Source organism: Barbatula barbatula (assembly GCF_947034865.1).
Source record: "Barbatula barbatula genome assembly, chromosome: 7".
Lineage (NCBI taxonomy): Eukaryota > Metazoa > Chordata > Actinopteri > Cypriniformes > Nemacheilidae > Barbatula > Barbatula barbatula.
Window position 1 is genome coordinate 1,387,837 of NC_136770.1, and position 27,953 is coordinate 1,415,789.

The 27,953-nt window shown below is 36.4% G+C and overlaps 3 protein-coding genes across 4 annotated transcripts; 1 reads left to right on the forward strand and 2 right to left on the reverse strand.

The window, feature by feature from the left end:
* Positions 1-29: 29 nt before the first annotated feature.
* Positions 30-9,404, reverse strand: tspeara (thrombospondin-type laminin G domain and EAR repeats a; the record flags this gene model as incomplete). The annotated part of the gene is made up of 12 exons (XM_079460248.1): positions 30-565; positions 818-919; positions 1,025-1,203; positions 2,376-2,608; positions 3,539-3,728; positions 4,199-4,431; positions 4,581-4,712; positions 5,915-6,071; positions 6,154-6,244; positions 6,575-6,801; positions 7,163-7,383; positions 9,290-9,404. 12 exons carry the CDS (start codon positions 9,402-9,404, stop codon positions 412-414), a joined length of 2,034 nt encoding a protein of 677 aa, XP_079316374.1. The 3' UTR covers positions 30-411.
* A 5,018-nt stretch (positions 9,405-14,422) lies between these two features.
* On the reverse strand, positions 14,423-26,021 carry ube2g2 (ubiquitin-conjugating enzyme E2G 2). 2 transcript variants are annotated; one of them, XM_079460525.1, is made up of 7 exons: positions 25,430-25,545; positions 19,999-20,034; positions 19,818-19,863; positions 16,413-16,531; positions 15,389-15,529; positions 15,168-15,283; positions 14,997-15,127 (listed from the first exon to the last, which is right to left on the reverse strand). In XM_079460525.1, the coding sequence occupies exons 1-6, from the start codon at positions 25,470-25,472 to the stop codon at positions 15,171-15,173; spliced, it is 498 nt and encodes a 165-aa protein (XP_079316651.1). In that variant the 5' UTR covers positions 25,473-25,545; the 3' UTR covers positions 14,997-15,127; positions 15,168-15,170. The 2 variants fall into 2 exon arrangements, with proteins under 2 accessions (XP_079316650.1, XP_079316651.1); XM_079460524.1 differs by having other exon boundaries at positions 14,423-15,283; positions 25,430-26,021.
* cep20 (centrosomal protein 20) lies at positions 25,718-27,160 on the forward strand. The gene is made up of 5 exons (XM_079460526.1): positions 25,718-25,813; positions 26,016-26,213; positions 26,345-26,429; positions 26,668-26,800; positions 26,890-27,160. The coding sequence occupies exons 1-4, from the start codon at positions 25,786-25,788 to the stop codon at positions 26,789-26,791; spliced, it is 435 nt and encodes a 144-aa protein (XP_079316652.1). The 5' UTR covers positions 25,718-25,785; the 3' UTR covers positions 26,792-26,800; positions 26,890-27,160.
* Positions 27,161-27,953: the final 793 nt, after the last annotated feature.

Below are 27,953 nucleotides of genomic sequence, written 5' to 3' on the forward strand. Positions count from 1 at the left end.
AACATGCATATTGACAAAAATAGCAAAATAAAGTAAAATAGGTTTATTGTAGTGCAAAGAACAAGTTATGCAATACTTTTGCATATAAATAGGTTATTTTTGGTTATTTTTTACTTGTGTTAAACATTGTATTTGTCATGACAGATAATCAAATCCTGCCTGTATCCCAGACGGATGCTGTTCTTCAGGACTCAGGGAGGGATGTCAGGAGCCCATCAACATTCTGACGGAAACAGTCCTTTGCCAAAGCATTTAAATGATGATATTAGGACACATACGTGTCATCTCTGACTTTTTTACCATGCATGCCGACAGTCCTTATAATGAGATGAGGTAGTTTCCTGATAGTTTCAAACTCCAAATTCGATCCATTGTAAATCAGATTTGCTTCTCTGACATTGTAAAGTCACCTCAGTGGACCTTTAGCTTGAAGACTTTGGAGAGAGGGGCTTTGGCACTGGAGTACATCAGGTATGAACCTTCTGTTGAGGTAAAGAATTCCCAGTCACTGCATCCAATAGTGGGTAACCGATGGACTGGCACAAAACCCTCGTATCCCTGCCATCTGTCAACAACACATAAAAAAGTGTTATACGGTATCGTTCTTTTAACATTTAACATTAATAACATCATATCTTCCCAACTATTGACCCCCAAGTATAGTTGTTATAAAAATATTTTGTAGGTTTACTGGGGCTTTTATACGCAAACAAGACGTTAAATATTTTAAAAAATGTACAGTAATCTTCTGTTTTACTGCATGCGTAGATGACATAGATTTACTTGTTTATACGCCATTTAAGCTGTGGATCATTACCTGTAAATAACACTGTTCAAAGAGTAGGACGCTCCATCATAAGAGTTGGCTACTACTAAGAAGTGCTCATCTCCAATTGAGAAGAACTCCCAGTCCACTGCACTGTCAACGAAGCGGTAGAAGGGTGATTTACATTATCGTACGTATACATTCTTATTCATTTGTGGAGGAATGTTGGTTTCAGAAGAAAGGAAAGTTGAGATTTACCTGTATGTGACAATGTTTTGGAACTTGAGAAACATCTTGGTTGTCATGTCAAGTTCATAAATAGTTGAGTTGATGGTGTAAAGGCTTGGTCCTCTCTCACACAACATGTGTCCATTAGCAACGGCTAGAAACACTCTGCTTCCAATCTGAAACATTTCCCAGTCTGTAGCCCCAAATGTCTACAGAAAACCACATATTACAGGATTAAAGAGCGTGGAAATGTAATCGGTTATACATATACTGTATATCACACATTCATATCCGAAAGTCCATAAACGCCATTACCAGTTACTGTTTTCTTACGGGTCTGAAACATGACATAATTTACATTTTTTGCAAACTTCAAGAGAACTATAGTGAATGACGCAATATTTTTGGGAAGCACAGGCCCTGCTTATTTCACTATGACTGCATCAACATGTTCATGAGTTACATGTCACATCACAGAGACTTTGATTTTTGTTGATCTCAGAGATTCAATTACAGTGTAACCTCATCTAAATGCTTAATATTAACACAAACACACACAATTAAAGCTCTTCTCGTCCTCTTTCCCCTATAAAACACATCTGCACGGAGGGAAATTCCCAGCCGACAGGGCTGACAACACATCACAAGCTGAGAGTCTGACATGTACATTACATCAGTGATTTAAAGCCAATTCAGCAGCCATTGAAATGGTTTAATACTTTTACAGCTTTAAATCAAAGCTGTTGTTACATTATTCATCCGACTTCCGATTACTGTTCATACTGTGCCATTAGACATTTAATTGTTTACTTAAAATCTAGCATATAAAATATAACGTCACATCATTGCTTTGCGTCTATTTTCCATACAATATCTCAAAGCGACCTTGTCTGTCTATAAATGCATAACTACGGTTAAGTAATTTATAAGGCCTACTATATATAGGATTTGTGTAAAGAAAATAATTCGTTTGCAAGTATAAAACATAAGAGTGAGTTAATAAATAAATAGCAATTCTTTCTATTTTCCGAGTATTAGCACAAGCTTTTACAGATAAAGTCATTTGCAGTGATCGGGTGTATGACAGCAGGCTTACAATAAATCTCTGAAGTAGCACATCGTGGTCTTTTATGATGATTGCGGCTTTAACTCACCCTACACTTAAACAACCCGAGCGATACTGACACCCTGAGGTGATTCTGTGAGAACAGGTGTCAGGTAAATGTAACTAACTGGGAAACACCCCCATGAGGTCCTTCAATCATTTTTTGGACATGATTTTTTCCAAACGCACAGTTTTTGATCCACGCCGAAGATGTTTTGTATATAAACAAGTGCTTTTGAGATTGATCCCCTTGAGAACCATCTTTTTGATTCTTACCCGTATACTCTGAAAGAGTTGAAATGCTCCTCCGAGCCAGATAAAGATGGACGAATCGGTTTGCGTGGATGTGCCGTCAAACGCATTGGCCACCGCGAGGAAGTGGTACGGCCCTACGGTGAAAAACTCCCAGTCGTACGCTCCGGATGTTGAGATGGTCTGGTTCACCTCAAACATCTTGGTGTCTGGGTTCCACTTGTAAACAACACTGTCGATGTTGTGATTTCCATTCTCTAGATATGTTAGAGAAAAATATGTCAATAAGTGTTTTATAAAACATGTTAAAGTGTAAAAATAAAGTGATACATAATAAATTATTTGAAGTGTGTTGAATGTAACTTGAATGGTATCAAATTATAAGTGTTACCACTTTATATTGTTCAATTTAAATAAAAAGGACATAATGCAAATACGCTTTTTTTATCCTTGTTGTTTGGATCGAGAAGCTTTTTTTATACAGTTTATCAAATAACGCAGCAAAAACTAGTAGGCTACTCAGTTTTTCAGTACAAATATCTCAAATTAAGATACAGTGCTGTCAAATCCATTAATTGATTCCAAAATAAATATTTGTGTTTATATAATATATGTGTGTGTGTGTGTGTGTGTGTGTGTGTGTTAAATATCATTTATATTCAATATACATCTACAGTATATATACACACAGCTACTGCTTAAATATATCCTTGAATGTTTGTGTATTTATATACAGTATATAAATATACACAACGACACACACACATACTGTATATCATAGGAACACAAACATTTGTTTTGGAAATGATTAATCGCAAATAATCGATTTGACAAACCCAACATGCAAATAAAGTCATTTTAATGACCAAATTAATCAAGAGTCTTGTTTTCTGGGAAAAAAAACCAAATGGTGTCAACAGTCAATATAAGTGAATCCGTCAATTAAGTATTCTTTTTAGGTTATTTATTACATTTTTATACATTTTTCAGAAAACACTGACAAAAACAAAGAGCAAGACATAAGTTTATTTTCAGTAAACAACAAGCCCGGCGTGACACATCTTCATGTTGAAATGAGAATTTAAATTCTGCACTTAAAAAACGGGATATACTATTTCTTTAAAGTGCCATTTTGCTGAACATTCTTGCAGAACAACAGCCGAACAGCATCAAGCAACCGCACCAACCTGTTCTGTGATTGGCCACAGCTAGAAAAGCTTCATTATTAATGTGGAAGGCCTCCCAGTCTCGAGCGCTGTGCGTCTCCAGCGTCTGATAACGTACAAACTTCAATCTCTTATTGCTCCACCTATAGATCACAGACATCTCTCGTCCTCCGTTCTCTGGACCCATGGAGTTCGAAACAGCCAAGAACATCTGGCGCATATACAACACACATAAAGATAAATGAGGCCGATAGAGACAAACAGAGATAAAGTTTCACTTATCAGTCAGTCTGTCATTTGAGTATCATGAATCCAGCTCTTTAAATATAGAACTGTGTGGAGATGAGCCGGCAGATACAACGCATGAGTCATTATTTCACTGATCTCAATACAGAGGATGATAGTTAAAGGGCTCCGCAGGTCTCAACAAGGAACTTTTGTGGCTTCCTATTCGCTACGGTTCCACATCTTTGTTTAAGATGAAACCATTAGACTGTAGACAGACAGAGGAGTAGAAACGGATCATTCAAGGAAGTGATAGAACCAGACGCAATGAATTTCTGCGGTTGACGGCTTTAGTAATTTAAACTTAAATGGATCAGTCAATGTCAAGAGAGCTGTCTCCCGCAGAGAACATTAGATTCAATTGCTGGCGCATGAATGAACGAACTCTCTTCTCACCTTCCCACCGATAGTGAACTGTTTCCATGCCTGCGCTTTGAAGGTGCTGATGTTCTGGTAGAGCTGGAAGTGACCGCCGTCCCAGCGGTAGATGGCAGAACCCGGTTTGGTGGCTCTGTGTGCCATAGCAGCGAACAGGCCGATAGAGGGGATCTGGAAAAGCTCAATGTCCAGCGTCTCTGAACTGGTGTATAGATCTTGATAATCATCTACGTAGTCCAGTCTGTCTTCTTCTGAAGGTTCAATGAACAACATAGCAATACATTTGTGTGGAAGCACCTTTTGTATGGCATATCGCTGTATTGCTCCCTGAATATTGGATAAAAGCGTCTGCTAAATGACTAAATGTAAATATCAGTTGGTGAACATCAACGTATCTTACCTTGTAACATAGACTGCCAGCGTGTACCGTCACAAATGAAGAGACCCCGTTTCAGAGTGTCAAACCAGAGTCGCCCCTGCTCTGCCCCAGTGCATGCTGGGTTAGACCCCAGAGTCACACGCATCTCTGTTTCTGAACACAAAAAAGCACATCGAGCTTAACATGTATATAAATGAACGTCTATTTTTGTTAGGAATATTGGAATGTGAACATGTTACGGATAGAAAAATAGAGGTTCATTTATGCACGTGCAAAATAAATTTGATGCTTGGTGATAATGGATCCACTCGGGGCGGTCTTCACAGGAGGCACAAGAAACCAGTCAGAGAATGTCAACGATTTCACTCATAATGTGGATCAAAGTTGCCATTAGCTGATTTGAATAGTCGATACCGAGTATGTAAACAGTGGATTGACGTGTGCCAGCGTAAACCCGCTCCATCACTGACAGAACTCACTGCGAGCGCTTCAACAGCTGTTTTCCTTCTGGAAGCAAAGCAAGTGTCAGGTGTTTAGTTTGGGTCGATAACTCAAGCGGTCTCTGGGAGATGTGTCATCGGTGTGGTCCTTCACACCGCAGAAAGAATTATTTGGCGAGGCTTGGTTGTAGCTCAATATTACCGTTGGCTGAGAGGATATGTTAAACAAGCTTGCTTCTTTTAAGGATCTCTGTCTTAACCATCACCATCCATTTCATTTGTACATAATGAACATCATGCTTTAGCGTTTAACTCAACTTTTATCTGACCTTAAAGAAATCATTTTAGTAATATCCCAGGCCATTCTGTGCCTTTTTGGACAGGACAGTAAATCTGTAAAGGGCTAGAAAGTACACGGGCTACATCAGAGCAATGCACACTTGACCATCAGCTCTGACTTACACAATAAATTATAATAAAATAAATAGCAATAGCTATCCCTTTATAACAAATAAGGGCTTTATTTATAAACACAAAAACACACACACACACGTATAAATATAAATATGGATTTATTTATATTTACCAATAATTTAAATTATATATGTTACCCTGGAAAAAAAAAAGTCTTATGGGTCAATTTGTCAATTTTTACATCATCTGAAAGCCTTAAAATAGATTTTTAGCATAAAAGATCATTTTGACCCAAACGATGTTTTGTTGGCTATACCACAAATATTCCTGTGCATCTTTTTGTGATCCAGGGTCACATGTAAATGTTTTTTTGTGCTTTTTTCTTAAATATATGCATGTGTATGTTTATAAATACAGACTTAATATGCACAGTATTTTATTCTGGATGTAATCAGTGGCAAGTAATCGTGTGACAGCCCCAAAAAAGAGAACACTTTTTACCATATGGAGGGAGGAGAACATCATTCGTGAGGATTTTGACTGGCAAATGCGACAGAATCGTAGGGATAGAAAGTTCAGTCAATGAGGGTCTGGATGAGGGACACACTCGTGATGTCACGTCTGACCCGGGCAACAGGACGAGCTGCCGTAATAAACCCTTTAAGAAGAACACAGATCATTATCTCATGAACACATGAATTGAAATCGTAAAATCATTAGAAAAAGAAAACTAAACCCACAGTGAAGTGGCCCTTCCACTGCCTTCGACTTCCAATGTGGAACCTGGAGCCGTCGGTGTTGAGATCAGAGGGAAACGGCTGTTTATGAACCCTGATATAAAGAGCTCAACTTTAATATGTAGCATTTTATTTTATTTCTATTTTTTGAGACTGAAAATATCTCTGAAAATAACAAATCCCTAGTTACATCTTTTATTTATATTACTGAATATCAAAATATTGTAAACTTTATTTTAACAAATGGTTCAGTAAAAAGATTAAAATTGACAATAATCCTCAGGAGGTCACACTAAATAATACTTTTGTAAACCTAGTTTTGGTTGGTACAAAAGAACAACCAAATCCGCTCTTGTCCAATCATTTCATGTGGTCTTAAAATGTAAATAGGTGTATATTATTAGTGCTAAATGAGACGTCTTACAGTTCCAGCGGGATTCCGCAGTCCAGGGTCAGTGTGGCATGATGACCGCTGATGGATATCACTATACTGTGCCACTGGTCATCTGCCAGCCGGATTCTTTTAAAAATGAGACGCTCTCTCCCCATCGAGCCCTGATAGAGCAGATGAACCTTGTCTTTAGAGAAACGCAAACCGAGCAGCAGTTGATTGACATCCTCCTTCACCACAGCGAATAAAAACTCAGTTCTCTGAAACACAGGACACACATTTTGCTTTGGGTTTTCTTTCGTGTGATTATTTCAGGTTTGTTGGTAAAAGATGTTTGGAAAAGGTGTATATGAATGAAAAAACACCTGGAAAGAAGCGATTGCTTTCAAAATCAATAAAAACTTTAATGAAAAACATTTTAGATTAATACTGTACCTGTGACAATTAGTAATGTTTACAGTGAGTAATACTATATAACTTTATTCAATTACATAAATTAAAACAAACACAATTTAAAACTACTTTTAATAATTTTGATACTTCAATGTAATCTCTTAAACTAAGAATAACTATAAGAACTATAAACGGTTTATAGGGTTATACTAGTAAGTATATTCTAACCTTTACTCTGGTGTGCGGCACTTTAACAGTGGCGAGAATGGAGAATTCAGCAGGGAAGAGAGGACAGTTAATGAAGAGCTGAGAGGACGGGAAGGTGAGAGCCTGTGAAGGACTGAGGATCTGCAGTCCACGAGCGTCTCCGGCCTGTACCATACGGACCCCGGCCAGAGCCCTCCCGTCACGAGGCAGAACACGAGACAGCAAGTCCAGAGGACGAAGACCTGGAGACATGAGAGAAGTTAAGAGTTTCAGAAACAAGCAGATGAGGTCTCGACTAGTATGATGCAGATCTGGAAAGGTCATCCCAAAATCATCTTCTTCCTTTGATGGTTTTATATATTTAATTATATGTAAATCGCATTTATTACATTAACCCAAACATTACATTTCTCTCAATTGAATGAATCATTTCATAAATAAGCTCCAAATGTGTTGTTCCCATTCAGAAGACATTTAGCAAGCCACTGGTATCGTTTAAATTACTTTAATGAAATGGCACGATGGGAAGTAAATGATGAGAGAATTTGAACATTTTAGTGAATTATTCCTTTAAGAGCATGAAATAAATTGATATTTTCAGTCTGCAGTATTACAAAATGTTTTTGCTACATTGAAACATTAACGTAACGTTTAGGACTGTGTTTGTTCTTAAAGTCCCATCAGTGAATTAGCATTGCAATTACGATTTAATTTCCCTACCTCGGCTCAACACAGTAATTCATCACATGACATTTATAGATCAGATGATTGGCCTTAAAGCTCAAATGTTCTGCCTTTTTTGAATGAAGGTTGCATACTTTTGGTTAACACAACTAACACGTGTGTTTATGTACCTCAGTGTTTCCACATACTGTAAGTGTTGCAGATTAAGAGAATACTTTTGGCCACGGTGTGTTTGCATCTGCGGATAGGAATGGCTCTTTATTTAGTTTATCTCCCAAAGTATGCAAATTGTCCCCCATGCAAAGTACAGAGAGAAGAGAGAGTGTGAGATTCTCTGAACATCGTGGGGAACAGGGTCATGGTTTTTAAAACCCGAGCATACCGCAATATATGAAGCTAAATACTATAAAACGTTATAAACCTATAAACCGTTTGAATATATGCGCATATGCAACTAATACTTTAAAAATGTTTGGTGTTGCTTTCCTATTCCTTTTTAGAGCGCACATGCTGATAACTAGAAATGAAATGAAGGACTTGAGTCGATTCTTTACACATTCTCAGCATTCTTGAGTTCATCCAGAGCTTTGTGGTATTTACAGCTTCTATTGTAATAACAGTCTATTAGCTCAGGTCATTGCTGTCATTATGGACCATTGTGAAACAACGTTCTTCGTTTTGTATGAGAATGAGTGTTTTTACATATAAATTCCATTATTTCAGTAATTACTTACTTAATTATTACTGGTAGACATTTTTGTAAACTCTAGATTTAAATTGTACTTTTTTGTGATGTCTGTTGAACGAGATCAGAGCACCCATCACAGTTTGTAAGTATTTTATGAGGCGGCTACTTTGTTTTCAATTTGCAAGATCTCATTTACGATCTGCTTTCAAGCTGATGGCGGGTGCGGGATAAGAGGTGTGGCTTCGTCATTGCCTTTTTCTCATCATCATACATCTTCCTTAGTTTCACATTGTACACATTCATTAGCCGCCTTGAAAAATAACGATGATAAGATGCAGCAGTTTAATGCTGAAGTTTATTTCTTAAAGAAACAGTCAACACGAAACAATGAATGCTGACTTATTTTCGACCCAGCATTGGGTCAAAAAGAGACGGACCCACTGGGCTGTAAATGAACCTATGCTGGGTTGTTTTAACCCATTTTAGTGGGTTGGTTTGGTCCCATTTTGACCCAATGCTGGATTCAAGATAACCCAGCATTGTTTAGATTGCACAGTCATTATTTACTTACCCTTGTGTCCTTTGAAACTCATTTGATGTTATTTATTTCAATGCAACACAAAATTTGTATTTAAAAACTTCATTTGAAACGCCGTAAATATCTAAAAAGATACCTGTTTCAAGAAGACGGCTGTCAATCATCAAACCAATTAAACCATTTAAAACATAAACGTGCAGTTCATCCGAGAAACAATAAGTGAGGTGATGTGCCTTACCTGTACATGGTTTCCATGGCACTACTCTCACACTTTCTGTGAGTGGAAGAAGCAGCAGACACCATTGCAAAGGAAGAAGCCAGGATGATGGCACCAAGTTCTTTTGACCTTCCATTGGACGTGACTTTGTTCGTTTTTTCCGCAAAACTGTCCAAAATCAGTGCACTGAACTCGTACGAGCTGTTCCAACGCTGTCCTTACGACACCTTTGAAGTCCCGACCGTGGTCAAGACGTCTTGATGTTGAGTTTCCTGAATTGTCCAGAACGAACAGTGTCCATCATTGTTTGATTTGATAAAAGAACCAGATTAAAATCAATGAGTCATCGGCTACTTCATAAAGCAAAAACTAAACGTGTCATCTTAGACACGCAAGTGCAAATATACCGTTAACAGTTTGGAAGAGCAAAAGCCAGAATCTACCCATCCACAAGCTGCCGAAGTCAAGCTTTGTTCCAGTCACCTGTCACCTGTAGGATCAGATGCTAACACATGAGAAGTGAGAGCTCCAGGGGGAAAGGTGCTGTTTTTAGAGAGACATTCAAATGAAGTCATGTCAACACGAGAGAGGAGGGGCTCAGAAGGAGGTACAGAGACAGGCAGACAGACAGAAAGAGATTTCCTGAGCTCGTTCATAACATAACCCCCTCCTGCTTGTTTGATTTTCATCGTCTGGGTGGAGTCGCTCGCTCTCGGTGTGTCCTGGTCTGGATTGTTCTCTCGCTGACCTTTATGAAGCTCAAGTCAAGATTCTGCTTAACAACACGGTCACATAGTCATACATGGATTCTTTAACTCGTTTTCAAGGCAAGGAAAGTAAACAACCTTAAAACAATATGCATTTTCTTGAGGAGCATATTTAAAAGAATATATAGTTTGAATTTATTTGTTATTTTAGTTTGCAAAAATCTTAGCTTTGAAGACCTTTTCTGTCAAAAGACTATTGGAAAAACTTTAGCTCAACACAAATTGTAAATGACGCCTCAAAAATAAAGTGAATTAAGTTCAAAGCGCTATAATTATAATAATAAACAAAAACTCAAATAAAAATGAATTCATCTTATATAGCGACATAAAAAATATACAAATGCACTATTAAATGACAAATTCAAATTTGAGCAAAATTGCTAAAACTTTATGTAAAATTACCATTCAAACTAAAAATCTAAACATAAAATCTAATTTTAAATACTAATAAAACTAAAATCGAAACTATAATGTATATTTTCTCTGGTTTTAAGCATAAATCTGTTGAAATTAATTGAAAGAATCTGCTCAATGTGAACGCAAAATACTGTATATTACAGGAAAACAAGTCATGCAGTTATCATAACATATAATATATCCCTTATCAAAATATGTTTGTTTAAGTTAAAAACAAGAAAGTATACCTGGGTATTTGGAGAATAAATCCTATTAGTGTCCTATGGTGTGATATAGAAACATCTATAAAACAAACCGTCAATCTTACATTGTTTTATTAATACTAATATATAAAATAGCTTAAGAAAGATTTTTCTACATCGGACAATTTTCATATTAGTCTGTCACTATACCCACTTTCTGTCAATTTATGTTCTTATGTGAAATAATTTAAATTACACTGAAGTATACTTGACTTACACTGACATACGTATACTCGCTTACGTATCTTCAATATTCAAAGTCCAAGAATATTTGGCTTAACTAAATTGTTTGATGGAGATATACTAAGTAGTATAATGAAGTAATCTACTGTAAGTATACTTGGTTTGAAGTTGTATTACTATTTGGATTTAATAGCCCATTAAATACTTTCCACTTAGTTTTAAATACTGCTTTGTAAAACTTAAGAGTTTATACACAGTAACAAGTCAGCGTTGGGGTGGAATAATAGTCAATTATAGTACTAACACTACTACAAAACTGCAAAACTGTATGTAGTTTCAAAAGGTCACGTACATGTTTTCTTATGGTATAAAAAGTACTAAACTAGTAGTTTACTAAGAGTACACTTCGAAGTGCACTTTCAGAAACAAATAAATGTGCTCCAAGTATTGAAGTATACCTGTGATGTACAATATTTGTGTACTCAAAGTGAACCCATAAACCACATTTATAAACTAAAATGTGTCTAGTCTCAAATAGCATTGAAGAAGTATCCTTACGATTAAATTGATACATACTTACCACATAAAGTGTATTTAAAATATAACACTTTACAATAAGGTGATATTTGTAAATGTATTAACTAACATGAACAATATCATTCTTCAGCATTTATTAATCTTTGTTAATGTAGTTCATGTCAATACAGTTATTCGTGTTAGTGCATGGTGCATTTACTCATGTTACTATGACAACGTTTGATTTTAATGATGTTTTAGTGTATAATGTATTGTTTAATGCATACATAATATGTGATTGAGTGCATACACAGACATGCATATAGTTAAGAAATATATTAAAATTATTCAACATTATTTATTGCTAAATATAAATAAATATGTCCTAAATATGAATTCTTGTGTTTATAAATACAAAATGAATATGCACAGTGCAAAGACATATGTAAACACAAACTTTTATTTTGGATGCGATTGATCGCGATTAATCATTTGACAGCCTTAAATAATACATAAATGATCTGACAAACTGTCAATGATGCTAGAGTGGTTGTCAGGGTGTTGCTATGCAGGTTCCGTGTGCATTGCACATTGTTGCTAGGATGCTCTGGGTAGTTGCTAAGTGTTTATTTTCTGTCTCACATCATGTTTCTGTGACAGTCAGGTCTCTAGCTAAGTCTAGGAACTACTGTCTGCCATTTCAGTGTCCATCAGGCACAGACATCAAGTCCAGCAGCTTATAGTAGCATGTCCTTGATAAGCATGATTTGAGGTCTCGTTCATGTCTGAAACTGTTCTATCCCCACCTAGTTTGGCAGGTATTTTTGTTTTGAAACTCTTTTTTTCTTGTTCTTTCTCTGTCTCTCCATCTGTTGATACTATTTGGGGATGTACAAGCCACTAATGGTTAAATGATGGCTAAATGGGTGGGTTTGACTCATTAATGGAGGCAAGAATTCCAGGTTCAAAGAGTCTGTTTGAAGATCTGTGTTCTTGGCTCTTTTTAGCTTATCTGTTATATTTGTTAGCCAAGCACAATTTTCTTTGTTGAAAAGATACATATTGACTATCAAAACATGGGATGGGATGGGTCGTATTGACTAGCACATCACTTGTATTTATTTTTAATAGCCAGTAGTTTTAGCGTACACCACCGTTCATACATCCTAGTTCAACTATAAAAAAATACATAGTTAAACATCTTATAATCTTGCGTAGACAAAAACACATAAAGTATTAAAAATCAAGTCAAACAGGTCAAAAGTTCCCAAAGTTCTCGTGGCTGATCAAAGTCAAACGTGATGTCAGTTTCAAGGTTGGGTTGGGGATGAAATCGTGAACAACAAGCTGGACTTCAACAAACTGAACCAGTTTAACATCAAATTGGCCACAAAGGTCACGAGCGGCATAGAAGATCAGTGAAGCAGAAAGAAAAGAGAGTGAAGAGAACGAGGTGTGTTGTATCTTAGCTCTTTATGGAAAGTTGTTGCGTTCTTGCGTCTGACCCTGAGGCAGATCTGAGCTTTGAGCTTCACATCAGACGTGTTTAGGCGGAGAAGCTCATCACTTAAGTGAAGCGTTTGTGTTTCCATTGATGGGATTCCAGAAGAGATGGCCACACTCTCGATTTTGGCTCGGCGTGCTTGTTTACAAGTTCCTCTGTGTAATAGCGCTCGACTCGTGGGTTTCGAGCTAAAAATAGGTCACAGGTCTGTACAGATGCAATCATAAAAATAGACGTGCTTCACGATGCCATAGAAGAAACGTTTCGGCTACATAAAGGAACACTAGATGAATTTTTCGGTTTCACAACAGATTCTTTGTAGTGAAAACTTTTTTTTAAGGAACCTTGGGTATAGAGAGATGGCTTAATATATTAACAATGGCATTGACTTTATAAATGTGAAATTCATCTTTAAAACTATTTAGGACATCATCCACCATTATCGTATACTTTATGAGAATATACTGTTAAACACAATAATAAGATGCTTGCAGTTTGGTTATTTATTCTGTATAAGGGCATGCGTGAATATGAGCCCCCGTCAGCTAATAACCAAAGGAGAGAAGACAATAGGCTACTATTGTTGATATATCAACATCAAAAAGTCCAAGTTGGAATAAAATGCATCTTATAATGGCTAAAAGCATTCTTAGGTTAAATTGAGTATTTCATTTAGTTTTTTTTAAGAAATTAAAATATTTAAAATGTTTCTGACAACGACAAATCCTGGTAGTGTAAGGCTATTACAACGTATTAAGCCATACATCTCTCTATACACAGAGTTCCCGTTAAGGTGAAGTATATACATTTTAGCGGCATCTAGTGGTGAGGTTGCGAATTGCAACCAACGGCTCACTTCACCCTTCCCTCCTTCCTTACGAAGCACTAAGAAAGCTGACACAGAACTAAGAAAGAATAGTCACGTTTTCACTTCTTTGCTGAAGGAGATCACGTATTTATGAAAACACACTCTATAGAGTAGTTTGTTCGTTCACGGCTACTGTAGAAACAACACGGCGAATTCAATGCAAGCGGCCCCTCGCTGTGTGTATAATAGAAATAGCTCATTCTAAGGTAGCAAAAATATAACGCATCATCATGCAAGGTCTTTATAGACCTCTTAAGACATAGTTATGTATATTGTATTGCATTTCTGTCAAGAGATCCTGCAAAGAATTACACACTGGAGCTAAAACCGAAATAAAAAATGTATGTCATTACATGTATCATTGTTTTTGTCTTGCTAAATAAAAATTCAAAATTATTTTTAGGATAAATGCGAGCGATACATTTGTGCTGATTGTGTGGTGAATTCAATAGTATGAAAGGCAAATGCAGTTGGTAAAATGAATAACTTACAATTAATCCAATTTACAAAAAGTATTCTGGATTTTAAGTGAATACAACAAGCAAAGCATGAAACATGTTTTTGAAGTGGTTTGTGTCCATCGTCAATGGGGGCCAGTAGTGTTCACTGCCCTAGATCTGTGGACTGTTTATGAAAGAAAGTTCATAAGCGTTCATAAATCATCCACATTTATGTTTTATTGGTTTCACTGAACAAACCTTAAGAACAGATGAAAAACGATGCAAATGACCAAATAAACTGTAAATCGAAATGTAAATTGTCTTTTTTTCTAGCTTCAAATTCAAATAAATGACAGAAGTGGTTTTGAAAACAATACTTTGACTTAACAAATTCAAACAGTGTTTCTTATCAAATAGAATTAAAAATTTTGCATCCACACACTTTATCGTGATTCCCAAAACGTCAGAAATATAATCCCTAGCCTATATAAACAAACAAACAGATCTGATGGAGTCTCGCTCGCTCTATGTGATTTTCCTTACGACGCGTTTTATTAAAAAGAGGCATTCGATCATGCATCAGCATACGGTTATCGAAACAAAAGCTGCATTCCATTGGTTATCTCATAGATGTATGGACTGGTAACAGGCATTACAGATAAACAGTCCGAAATGGCTGCAAATCGATGTCTCTAAAAGAACACTGTCCGGCCGATGTGTAATGTTTTGCATTCTTCAAAGCGTCCGTCTGCTCATCCAGCCGATGGCAGTGGAGGGGAGGGCCGAGAAGAGAGGAGGAAGGTTTGGATGGGAGTAAAGTGCTCACACTGGTGGAGGTGGGTGGGATAGTACACTACAACACTCGGCATGAATCTTCTATCGAGAGCGCCTGTCCTCGTAAACGTCAATCCTCGCTGTCCCGGAGTTTGTGGGTGCGTGTGTGCTTGTGTCTGTGTCTGGGAGAGTCAGAGACCCAGAGATTTGCGTACGATGTGCTTGGCCAGTTGGTTGAACTGCTCTTGGTCCTCGCGCCACATCTTAGAAGCGTCCACGTTGGCTCCGCTCTCGTCGTTCGGCTCTGTAGGATAAAAAAAGGACAATTATTACACAAGTAATAAACATATCACATGTACTAAAAGGATAATCAGATGTCCACTTTTGATTGGCTGTGATTTTGACTGACCGGCGAGCATGCTGACCACAGACAGCAGGATCTTCTCCACGCTCTGAACAGGACTCCATCTCTCGGCACTGCTCTCGTATCCCATGGGGTCATCGCCAGGAGCGTGGAGGATGGAGATACACACACGTCCATCTGGGTAGACTGCAGAAAACACACACCATACCCAATAGTTATGAAGGGATACACAACCTCAAAATGCTCAGGATGAACAGACCCTACTGAGGAAAACTCAACAAACTGGCTTCAAAATATTTGAAAATAGTTTTGTGGCCTGAATGAATCCACCCCCGGACTAACTCAGAACACTGGATGTTATCTACTCATGATGAGAATCTGAGCCGTCTCGCTGTGATAAACGCCTCCAGAGTCCCGGCACCATCAGAGAACTATCTTTGGCCTGCAGGAAGACCTTTATCTGGACTTACTTCCCTGAACGCTCTGTCCACACATCCAACAGCTGGAGCAGAGGAAACATCCAGACTACAAAGACACTTTAGGACAAGGATGGGAGACTTTTATTGCTTTACAAAAGTGTTTCTCAAACCCACTTCTGCAGCCTCTCAAAACCATAAAATCCGACTGGATGAGCCGACTGGTCAGAGCGAAATTGGTGATATAAAAAAGGATTATGCTCTATGGTAAAAAACAAATCATCTACAGAACGTTTTCTAACAGTATTATTTGCCAACACATTCCACTCAAGTGTCCAAAACCTTTTGACCGGTGGTGTTGACCAAAAATATAAGAAGCTGGACAAATAAGAAACAACAGAACATCCCTTAGTCCAACTAAACCCTAACATACAAGTGGATTAATCCATAATCATTTCAATACTTTGCTTGAATGAAACTGAAACTCAAAGCGAAGAACTAAGTGAAATGAGCAGACATTTAAATCAAAAGAGATGTTTAGCCGTACTGTCCAACAAGATTGTAACGAAGCTCAAGTTCATCGCAACATTCAAATATATTCCAATCATCAAACCACAACACTGTGAATGTTAAATACGGTCAGATGGACTCACTGTTAGGATGAAACATGTCACAGGTGAACTTCATTTTAGGAGGGCTGAGGGGATAATCTGACGGGAAGCTGAGGATAGCAGGAAACACGCCACCCTCGAAACACGTGTCCTCTGGTCCCCTGATAGAAGAAAAACACAATAACATCCAGATGTTTGTGTTGCTTTATTGTAGAAGGCATTTACACTAAAGTTTTCAACAACATAATAATGCATTTGGCTTTTAATAAAATCAATCACAATGAATTATATTTAATAAAATAGTTGTTATTATTATGTTATATTAAATAGCTTGCGCCGCATTATAGAATACGTACTGTATGTGCGCATGGCATGTGTTTCTTCTCAAAGCGACATCTCCAACTACCGGCCTAGCATGCACAGTTGTGACAACAATGTCGTCTGTATGGCAAACTTTTCCGAATACATTTTCTGCAGTGTAGTTGTACACTTAGAAGAAACAAATCAAGCAGTACAGACCCATCTGCCCTAAACACTGGATGTGATGTAGAACAGCAGATGGACTATGGATGAGCATTTATCCACGTCAATTCATTCATAATATTACAGAATGCAATAAAAACTTAAGCGCCAACAATAAGAGTTGCGATATAACTTCAAATGAAAACTAAATCCAGACAATTCGTTCTCTAGCAACATTGTGTAGCTGAATCATTGAGAAAGAAGAGGTGAAACCAATTAAAGCCCAAAACCCTTCAGGCCTACTTTTCACTTCGACTGCTCAAACAGAACCTTCCATAGAAAGGCAGTAAGTGACTAACTTAAGTTGAGTTATTCTTGCTTTAAGAGCTTCTCATTCCACACCACTGAACTCTGCAAACAAATCTGTGTGCTTAAATGTTGTCATTGCATTGTAAGAGGGGTTTGGTAAGTGTATTTGACACGGTTCCCTGCAACAAAAAAACATCTACATTATTACCCAAACAGGGGATGAACCACTAAAATTCACCCAGTTACCAAACTTTATGGAATCATTCTCAAATGCAAATGTGTTATCCACCTGTCTATCAAAATGTAGTTTCTATGGGCAGATATCGGTAGGGTTGATAGGTGATCGCACACATCAGTGGAGGCATCAGACAAAAACGATTCCATATCGGTGGAAGAGCTGTCGGGGACTTGCTAAGAACGATGTTCCTTGTTTAGTTTGGCACTCACAAGTACTTATCAGTTTAAACCACTGATCTGACCACTAGTTTGATTTACCCGAGGACACATTGTTTCGCTTATGCAAAATCTAAATCAGCTGTTCACATTTAATGTATCTTGACTGACAGATCTGTATACATTGAAGGAACATGACTTGAACGACTTGTTCTAAATCTGTACACATTTCTTGCTTCTGATGAACACAGAGAAAGATATATGGAAGAATGCTTTTAACCACACATGTCTTCTTGACCACTATTGAATGCCATGGTAGGAAAATGGCAATGGTAGTCAAATGTGCCCCAGAACTGTTTGCTTTCCTACATTGTTCAAAATATCTTCTTTTGTGCTCAACAGAACAAAACTATTTTTCCTACTATGGTAGTCAATGGTGGCCAAGAACTGTCTGGTCACATTTGCAGGCTGAATATACAAGTCTAAGATTGATGGTCATATTCATAATTGTTTATATTCTGAAACAAGGCATTCTTTATGATGTATGCAACGTACAAATGTGACCTCTGGAGGATGCAGCCTTCCATTTAGGAAGACTAGTGTTGGCACTTTTGCTTCTAGTCTCTGAACTGTCACATAATATATTTGAATGCAACTAAGTGCCCAATAAAGTCGTCTCTCGTTATATTTTCTGTTTCTGTCATCAGGCATTAAAACAAGTATAAAATACTTCAAAATACGAGACTCACGAATTGCCACATTGTCAATATATTGATAAAATCAATATACACCTACATTAAGGAGGAGCAGTGCTTTTGGCAGTATTTGTCTACTGCATTGCACCAGCGACAGGTTTTAGAAAACGCTATTGACAAGTCACCTGCTGTATGGTTATAATTAAATGCGCCACTTCTCCCTGCCATTCAATGAACAGACAAGATACATTTGAAAATATATTGATCTTAAAGTCTAAATTTTCAGCCACCATTACTAACATCACACCAACCCTTCCGATTCCTCATTAAACTGCGCTCAGTGGGCCCTGTGGTGCAGCTCCACCTCTGGCATGAGTGGGCCTTGTGGCGCAGCTCCACCTCTGGCATGAGTGGGCCTTGTGGTGCAGCTCCACCTCTGGCCCTTAGTGGGCCTTGTGGCGCAGCTCCACCTCTGGCCTCAGTGGGCCTTGTGGCGCAGCTCCACCTCTGGCCTAAGTGGGCCTTGTGGCGCAGCTCCACCTCTGGCCTAAGTGGGCCTTGTGGAAATAAACCTACTTTAATATAAAACATGGTTTTGTTCACAATGCCCACTCCAACATGGAATGTTTTGTTTTAACAGCACCTTTCCTTGCTGACATTATTTCTAAAACGGTTAGTTCCAGTCCTCGATTCTGTTTGGCTTTATTCATGATATTCAGTTGTTTAGTCTGACCACCATATATGGTTTCCGGGTCCAAAGCTCAATGAGATGATATAGGTTGTAAAATGATCGGGAAACCATGTGCTAAACCTTAACTTCAGTCAGTGATTCATTTTTCATAATTTATTCAAATATTGATGTTGGAGATTCCGTAATCCTGGAGACTGTAATATATACTGTGAGTTAATAAGTGCTACACTTAAATATGCGATGTGATTAAACAGTGCTCATTAACAGCTGTTTAAGATCTGATGAACAGATGCTTGGACCCGGAAACGGTTTTACTTACGGCACCACTTAACAAACGAATAGCGCTGCTTTGACCGCGTCACCAAACGACTCTTGTGCATCACTTGGCAGCAACCTTAGCAATATAACCAATCAATATTATAGCGTTAAAGCTGTTCCACATATTATATATTTAAGGAAAAGCTGAACTGCTAATTATTTATGTAATGAAATAAAAGTGACCCCTGGTGGCAATGTGTTGCGTAGTTCACCTTAAATGTTGAGGCCACGATCTTCCCCCGTCATAGAGACTTTACTCAAGCGGGAGACATGTTGATATGTTTGCGCGTCTGTGTGTAAGCACACGGTATCCGAAGAGAAGAGCTAATATTACTGTATTTATATAGTTTTCAGTTTTAGGTATGTACTGTACGACCGTAAGTTTACAATGTAATTATGCTCCAAAGCTCACGCCGACTAAGTCTAAATACAATAAAGTTAACCAGTACCGATGTGCTGTATCACAATGTTTGCATCCTTTCTGGTTTATATACTTATATATGTTTAATACTGTGATCCATAGTTTATATGAGGCGCTGTATAAATAAGGGCGTATTGAAATCAAATATTAATACTTACATTATCAAAGCCTCCCATTCAAAAAAGTTCTCCTCATTTACAGGCCCTGTGGAGATGAGATCACTGCCATTAACCAGTGTTATAACAACACAGTTATATCATAGCATATAATGTACCATAATCTGACTCCAACAACAATCTTGGGTCAATGGAATAGTTTAATAACTGCATTCATTCTTACCTGCAACTATGCCTTCGGGAGGATTGAGTGTAAGTTCTGGAGAAGAAGAAACATGTTAAACATAACATAAGTCATTTGTTTAACGTTTAATATAATGAGAACTGATATGTGAAAGTTTCAGCATGTCAGAAACGCCGATATATAACAGAGAAACGCCAATATAGATAACAGAGAAACGCAGATATAGATAACAGAGAAACGCCGATATAGATAACAGAGAAACGCCGATATAGATAACAGAGAAACACCGATATATATAACAGAGAAACACTGATATATTTATAACAGAGAAACACTGATATATATAACAGAGGAACACTGATATATATAACAGAGGAACACTGATATATATAACAGAGGAACACTGATATATATATAACAGAGGAACACTGATATATATAACAGAGGAACACTGATATATATATAACAGAGAAACGCCAATATATATAACAGAGAAACACTGATATATATATAACAGAGGAACACTGATATATATAACAGAGGAACACTGATATATATATAACAGAGAAACGCCGATATATATAACAGAGAAACACCGATATATTTATAACAGAGAAACACTGATATATATAACAGAGGAACACTGATATATATAACAGAGGAACACTGATATATATAACAGAGGAACACTGATATATATATAACAGAGGAACACTGATATATATAACAGAGGAACACTGATATATATATAACAGAGAAACGCCAATATATATAACAGAGAAACACTGATATATATATAACAGAGGAACACTGATATATATAACAGAGGAACACTGATATATATATAACAGAGAAACGCCGATATATATAACAGAGAAACGCCGATATATATAACAGAGGAACACTGATATATATAACAGAGGAACACCGATATATAACAGAGAAACACTGATATATAACAGAGAAACACTGATATATATAACAGAGGAACACCGATATATAACAGAGAAACACTGATATATATAACAGAGGAACACTGATATATATATATATAACAGAGAAACACTGATATATATAACAGAGGAACACTGATATATATATATATAACAGAGAAAAGCTGATATATATAACAGAGAAACGCCGATACATATAACAGAGGAACGCTGATAAATATAACAGAGGAACACTGATATATATAACAGAGGAACACTGATATATATATATATAACAGAGAAACGCCGATATATATAACAGAGAAACGCCAATATAGATAACAGAGAAACGCAGATATAGATAACAGAGAAACGCCGATATAGATAACAGAGAAACACCGATATATATAACAGAGAAACACTGATATATAACAGAGGAACACTGATATATATATATATAACAGAGAAAAGCTGATATATATAACAGAGAAACGCCGATACATATAACAGAGGAACGCTGATAAATATAACAGAGGAACACTGATATATATAACAGAGGAACACTGATATATATATAAATAACAGAGAAACGCCGATATATAACAGAGAAACGCCAATATAGATAACAGAGAAACGCAGATATAGATAACAGAGAAACGCCGATATAGATAACAGAGAAACACCGATATATATAACAGAGAAACACTGATATATTTATAACAGAGAAACACTGATATATATAACAGAGGAACACTGATATATATAACAGAGGAACACTGATATATATATAACAGAGGAACACTGATATATATATAACAGAGGAACACTGATATATATATAACAGAGGAACACTGATATATATATAACAGAGAAACGCCAATATATATAACAGAGAAACACTGATATATATATAACAGAGGAACACTGATATATATAACAGAGGAACACTGATATATATATAACAGAGAAACGCCGATATATATAACAGAGAAACACCGATATATTTATAACAGAGAAACACTGATATATATAACAGAGGAACACTGATATATATAACAGAGGAACACTGATATATATAACAGAGGAACACTGATATATATATAACAGAGGAACACTGATATATATAACAGAGGAACACTGATATATATATAACAGAGAAACGCCAATATATATAACAGAGAAACACTGATATATATATAACAGAGGAACACTGATATATATAACAGAGGAACACTGATATATATATAACAGAGAAACGCCGATATATATAACAGAGAAACGCCGATATATATAACAGAGGAACACTGATATATATAACAGAGGAACACCGATATATAACAGAGAAACACTGATATATAACAGAGAAACACTGATATATATAACAGAGGAACACCGATATATAACAGAGAAACACTGATATATATAACAGAGGAACACTGATATATATATATATATAACAGAGAAACACTGATATATATAACAGAGGAACACTGATATATATATATATAACAGAGAAAAGCTGATATATATAACAGAGAAACGCCGATACATATAACAGAGGAACGCTGATAAATATAACAGAGGAACACTGATATATATAACAGAGGAACACTGATATATATATATATAACAGAGAAACGCCGATATATATAACAGAGAAACACTGATATATATATATATATATATATATATATATATATATATAACAGAGGAACACCGATATATAACAGAGAAACGCCGATATATATAACAGAGGAACACAGATATATATAATAGAGAAACACTGATATATATAACAGAGAAACGCCGATATATATAACAGAGAAACACTGATATATATAACAGAGAAACACTGATATATATAACAGAGGAACACTGATATATATATATAACAGAGAAACGCCGATATATATAACAGAGAAACACTGATATATATATATATATATATATATAACAGAGGAACACCGATATATAACAGAGAAACGCCGATATATATAACAGAGGAACACAGATATATATAACAGAGAAACACTGATATATATAACAGAGAAACGCCGATATATATATAACAGAGAAACGCCGATATATATAACAGAGAAACACTGATATATATATATAACAGAGTAACACCGATATATAACAGAGAAACGCAGATATATAAAACAGAGGAACACCGATATATATAACAGAGGAACACTGATATATATAACAGAGGAACACTGATATATATATAACAGAGGAACACTGATATATATATATATATATATATATATATATATATATATATATATATATATATATATATATATATAACAGAGGAACACCGATATATAACAGAGAAACGCCGATATATATATAACAGAGGAACACCGATATATAACAGAGAAACGCCGATATATATAACAGAGGAACACTGATATATATAATAGAGGAACACCAATATATAACAGAGAAACACTGATATATATATAACAGAGAAACACTGATATATATAACAGAGAAACGCCGATATATATAACAGAGGAACACCGATATATAACAGAGAAACGCCGATATATATAACAGAGGAACACTGATATATATAATAGAGGAACACCGATATATAACAGAGAAACACTGATATATATATAACAGAGGAACACCGATATATAACAGAGAAACGCCGATATATATAACAGAGGAACACTGATATATATAATAGAGGAACACCAATATATAACAGAGAAACACTGATATATATAACAGAGGAACACCGATATATAACAGAGAAACGCCGATATATATAACAGAGAAACACTGATATATATAACAGAGGAACACCGATATATAACAGAGAAACGCCGATATATATAACAGAGGAACACCGATATATAACAGAGGAACACCGATATATATAACAGAGGAACACCAATATATAACAGAGAAACACTGATATATATATAACAGAGAAACACTGATATATATAACAGAGAAACGCCGATATATATAACAGAGAAACACTGATATATATAACAGAGGAACACCGATATATAACAGAGAAACACTGATATATATAACAGAGAAACACTGATATATATAACAGAGGAACACCGATATATAACAGAGAAACACTGATATATATATATAACAGAGGAACACCGATATATAACAGAGAAACACTGATATATATAAAAGAGAAACATCATATATATAACAGAGAAACACTGATATATATAACAGAGGAACACCGATATATAACAGAGAAACACTGATATATATAAAAGAGAAACATCATATATATAACAGAGAAACACTGATATATATAACAGAGGAACACCAATATATAACAGAGAAACACTGATATATATATAACAGAGAAACACTGATATATATAACAGAGAAACGCCGATATATATAACAGAGAAACACTGATATATATAACAGAGGAACACCGATATATAACAGAGAAACACTGATATATATAACAGAGAAACACCGATATATAACAGAGAAACACTGATATATATATATAACAGAGGAACACCGATATATAACAGAGAAACACTGATATATATAAAAGAGAAACATCATATATATAACAGAGAAACACTGATATATATAACAGAGAAACACTGATATATATAACAGAGAAACACTGATATATATAACAGAGGAACACCGATATATAACAGAGAAACACTGATATATATAACAGAGGAACACTGATATATATAACAGAGAAACACTGATATATATATATAACAGAGGAACACCGATATATAACAGAGAAACACTGATATATATATAAAAGAGAAACATCATATATATAACAGAGAAACACTGATATATATAACAGAGAAACACTGATATATATAAAAGAGAAACATCATATATATAACAGAGGAACACCGATATATAACAGAGAAACACTGATATATATAACAGAGAAACACTGATATATATAACAGAGAAACACTGATATATATAACAGAGGAACACCGATATATAACAGAGAAACACTGATATATATATATAACAGAGGAACACCGATATATAACAGAGAAACACTGATATATATAAAAGAGAAACATCATATATATAACAGAGAAACACTGATATATATAACAGAGAAACACTGATATATATAAAAGAGAAACATCATATATATAACAGAGAAACACTGATATATATAACAGAGAAACACTGATATATATAACAGAGAAACACTGATATATATAAAAGAGAAACATCATATATATAACAGAGGAACACCGATATATAACAGAGAAACACTGATATATATAACAGAGAAACACTGACATATATAACAGAGAAACACTGATATATATAACAGAGGAACACTGACATATATAACAGAGAAACACTGATATATATAACAGAGAGAACTGGGAGCTCTGGTGATTTGTTTTGCTAAAATCAGGTCACATTTCAACCTGTCAGCATATGCTGGTAAAGTTCTGGAAGCGTTTGAGAGGAACCACCAGTTAGTAATTCACGTTGTGTTGCATGTCGAGTTTAATTCGCATCATATAACTTACGTTTGTATTCAGCCATGAGTCTTTTTAAAGCTGTTCCTGCCATTTTGATCCTTTCTGTAAAGAAGTTGTTTTGGCACGAAGGATGACGACAAATGACACGATAAGAAATCTTGTTCTTCCGGGGACAAAAAGCGAGCAAAGAGTTTCGCAATGTCCGGAAATCTTCCACTCGACCTTCACTTCCGCATTGGGTCACGTGGTCTCAATCACGCATTCTCTTTGCCGCTGTCCGTGGCTCCGCCTCTGCCGTAGACGTGCGTGGAAAAGCTAAGCAACACAAAACGATCTATGTTCGTGTGTAGTAGGCGCCGCACTGACCTCTAGCGGACGCGTCACAGAAGTGCACACGAGTTGCAATGGCATCCACAACAGAACTGAAGAGCGGTGAGATGACAAATCAAAACACAAACACATCATATTGCCGCACAGGGATCATGAATGATCATATGAAGTGTTTGTTTTATATTACAGCATATCAGTCTCCGTCGTCACGTTTGAATACGTGTTAAACAAGAGGAAGTAATTTTACAATCGTGAGCACGCTGGCCTCGTTTGTACGCTACATTTCTGTTTGTTTGTTTTCTAGCTTTGAGAGAGACACTGGAGGCCCGCGGGGTCCTCCAGCAGCTGAAGGCGAGAATCCGGGCGGAAGTGTTCAGCGCCCTGGACGATCAGAGCGCCCCACGGCCGCCACTCTCCCACGAGAACCTGCTGATCAATGAACTGATCCGAGAATACCTGCACTTCAACAAGTATCGATACACAGCATCTGTACTGACCGCAGGTGACCACATAACAGCACGTGCATGCTCATCTGACCGTCCCCCCCAATATGCAATACTATAAATTAATTCACAATTAAATACTTATTGACAACTCGCATGTGGTTTTTGTCTTTCGAATGTTGTCTTGCAGAATCAGGACAACCTGAAGTTCCCCTGGACCGTCAGTTTATTGCCAACGAGCTCAATGTTGCCGAAGATTCAAGTAGTAAAACCGTGTAAGTATGTTTTGTAAGCATTCACAGAGGTCAGAATGCTGCCATTTAACATACAGCAAAAGCGAGGATTGAAGCTACAAATATAACTATAAGTACCATCAGGATAGGCCAAATATGAGTTGTCATAGTGTCCCTATCCGTCAAAACATCTAATTTTGTGTTCTATGACACAAAGAAACAAAAAGAGAGTTTTTTGAGTGATCTTTTTTTGCATTATAATGTCTCACTGATGTTTTAGGCCATTGTTGTACGGCTTGCTCCATCATTTCCTCGGCAGTAAGGATGAAAACACGGGGAAACTTGTGTTGAGAGGTTCATCTATGACGCATGAGTCACACAGCCATCTTAATGCGGAGTCATAACCCTGACCGGTGAGATGACGAAACGAAATGTCACGGGTTTGAGTTTTCTAAATCTAAGCTGATGGCTCTCACATTCAGATGCTGTTTTGTGTTTGCAGAAGCGACACTCACAGGAGGAACTCAAAGGATCAGACAAGCATGGAAATGCTGTTTCTCAGTTAAAGATGCAGAAATACTCTTTTAGGTTAGCCTCCTTCTTGAATGCAAGGCAGTTGAATGGGATGACAGAGATGCTTTTCGGTAACATTCAACAACATTACAGATTTCCTCACAAACTGAATGTAAACCGTTTTAGCGACAGACGTGTCTATGTTTTGTACCTTTTTTTATTTAAATATATCATATTAAATTTACATTTGTAGTAATACGACTGGATCCTTGTCATTTATTGGTGTTCTTACATTTCTTCATTTTGCAGATGATTTTATCCAAAGCAGCGTATTAAGAACCCTTTTCATCACAATAAACTGCATTTTGCACTTTTATTCCATGCATTATATTGCGATTTATTCTTTAATTTCACATTCATTCTAAGTCACAGTAGTAGTATTCTGCAGGCTTATTATAAAATCTTAAGACTTCAATTTCAAGAGTTGCCAAAACAAGCCTAGATAGCAGTCCATCATGTAAGATGAGTCTCTTGGTGAAGTCCCAGGTACTTTTTTTCAACATTCTTCATAACCGGCTGTCATCAGTCACTCTTTGCCATCCTGCCAAAGTCGACCTGTTTTCGAGAAATTTCATATGAACTATTGTTCCAAGTTATTTCTGAATCCAGTTATATTTGAAGTTTTTCCCAAATGTGGTCACTATGGTCTTCATGTCGTACGTGCGTCTGATTCTCCTGATGCTCTGAAACAGATTCAGTGTTGATTCAGACATGTCGCAGTATGTTTGGCTGTCCTTCACCTCAAAACAAGCTTGCAAATAGTGTAAACACCGTCTGTTGCCAGATTCTTCAAAATTCCTCACTGACTTAAAAGGTAAGTCAATACCCATTGGATGCTTTCCTTCATGTTTAGTCGTTCACAATAGGATGACTGATAATGGGTCGGTTAAACCGTTTAAACTGATATTTCATGTGCAACACTTTGTGTAAATGTGAACCGTCAACATATTTGCTCTCCTGCTGTTGAGTTGAAACGGCATTCCTTCAGTATAA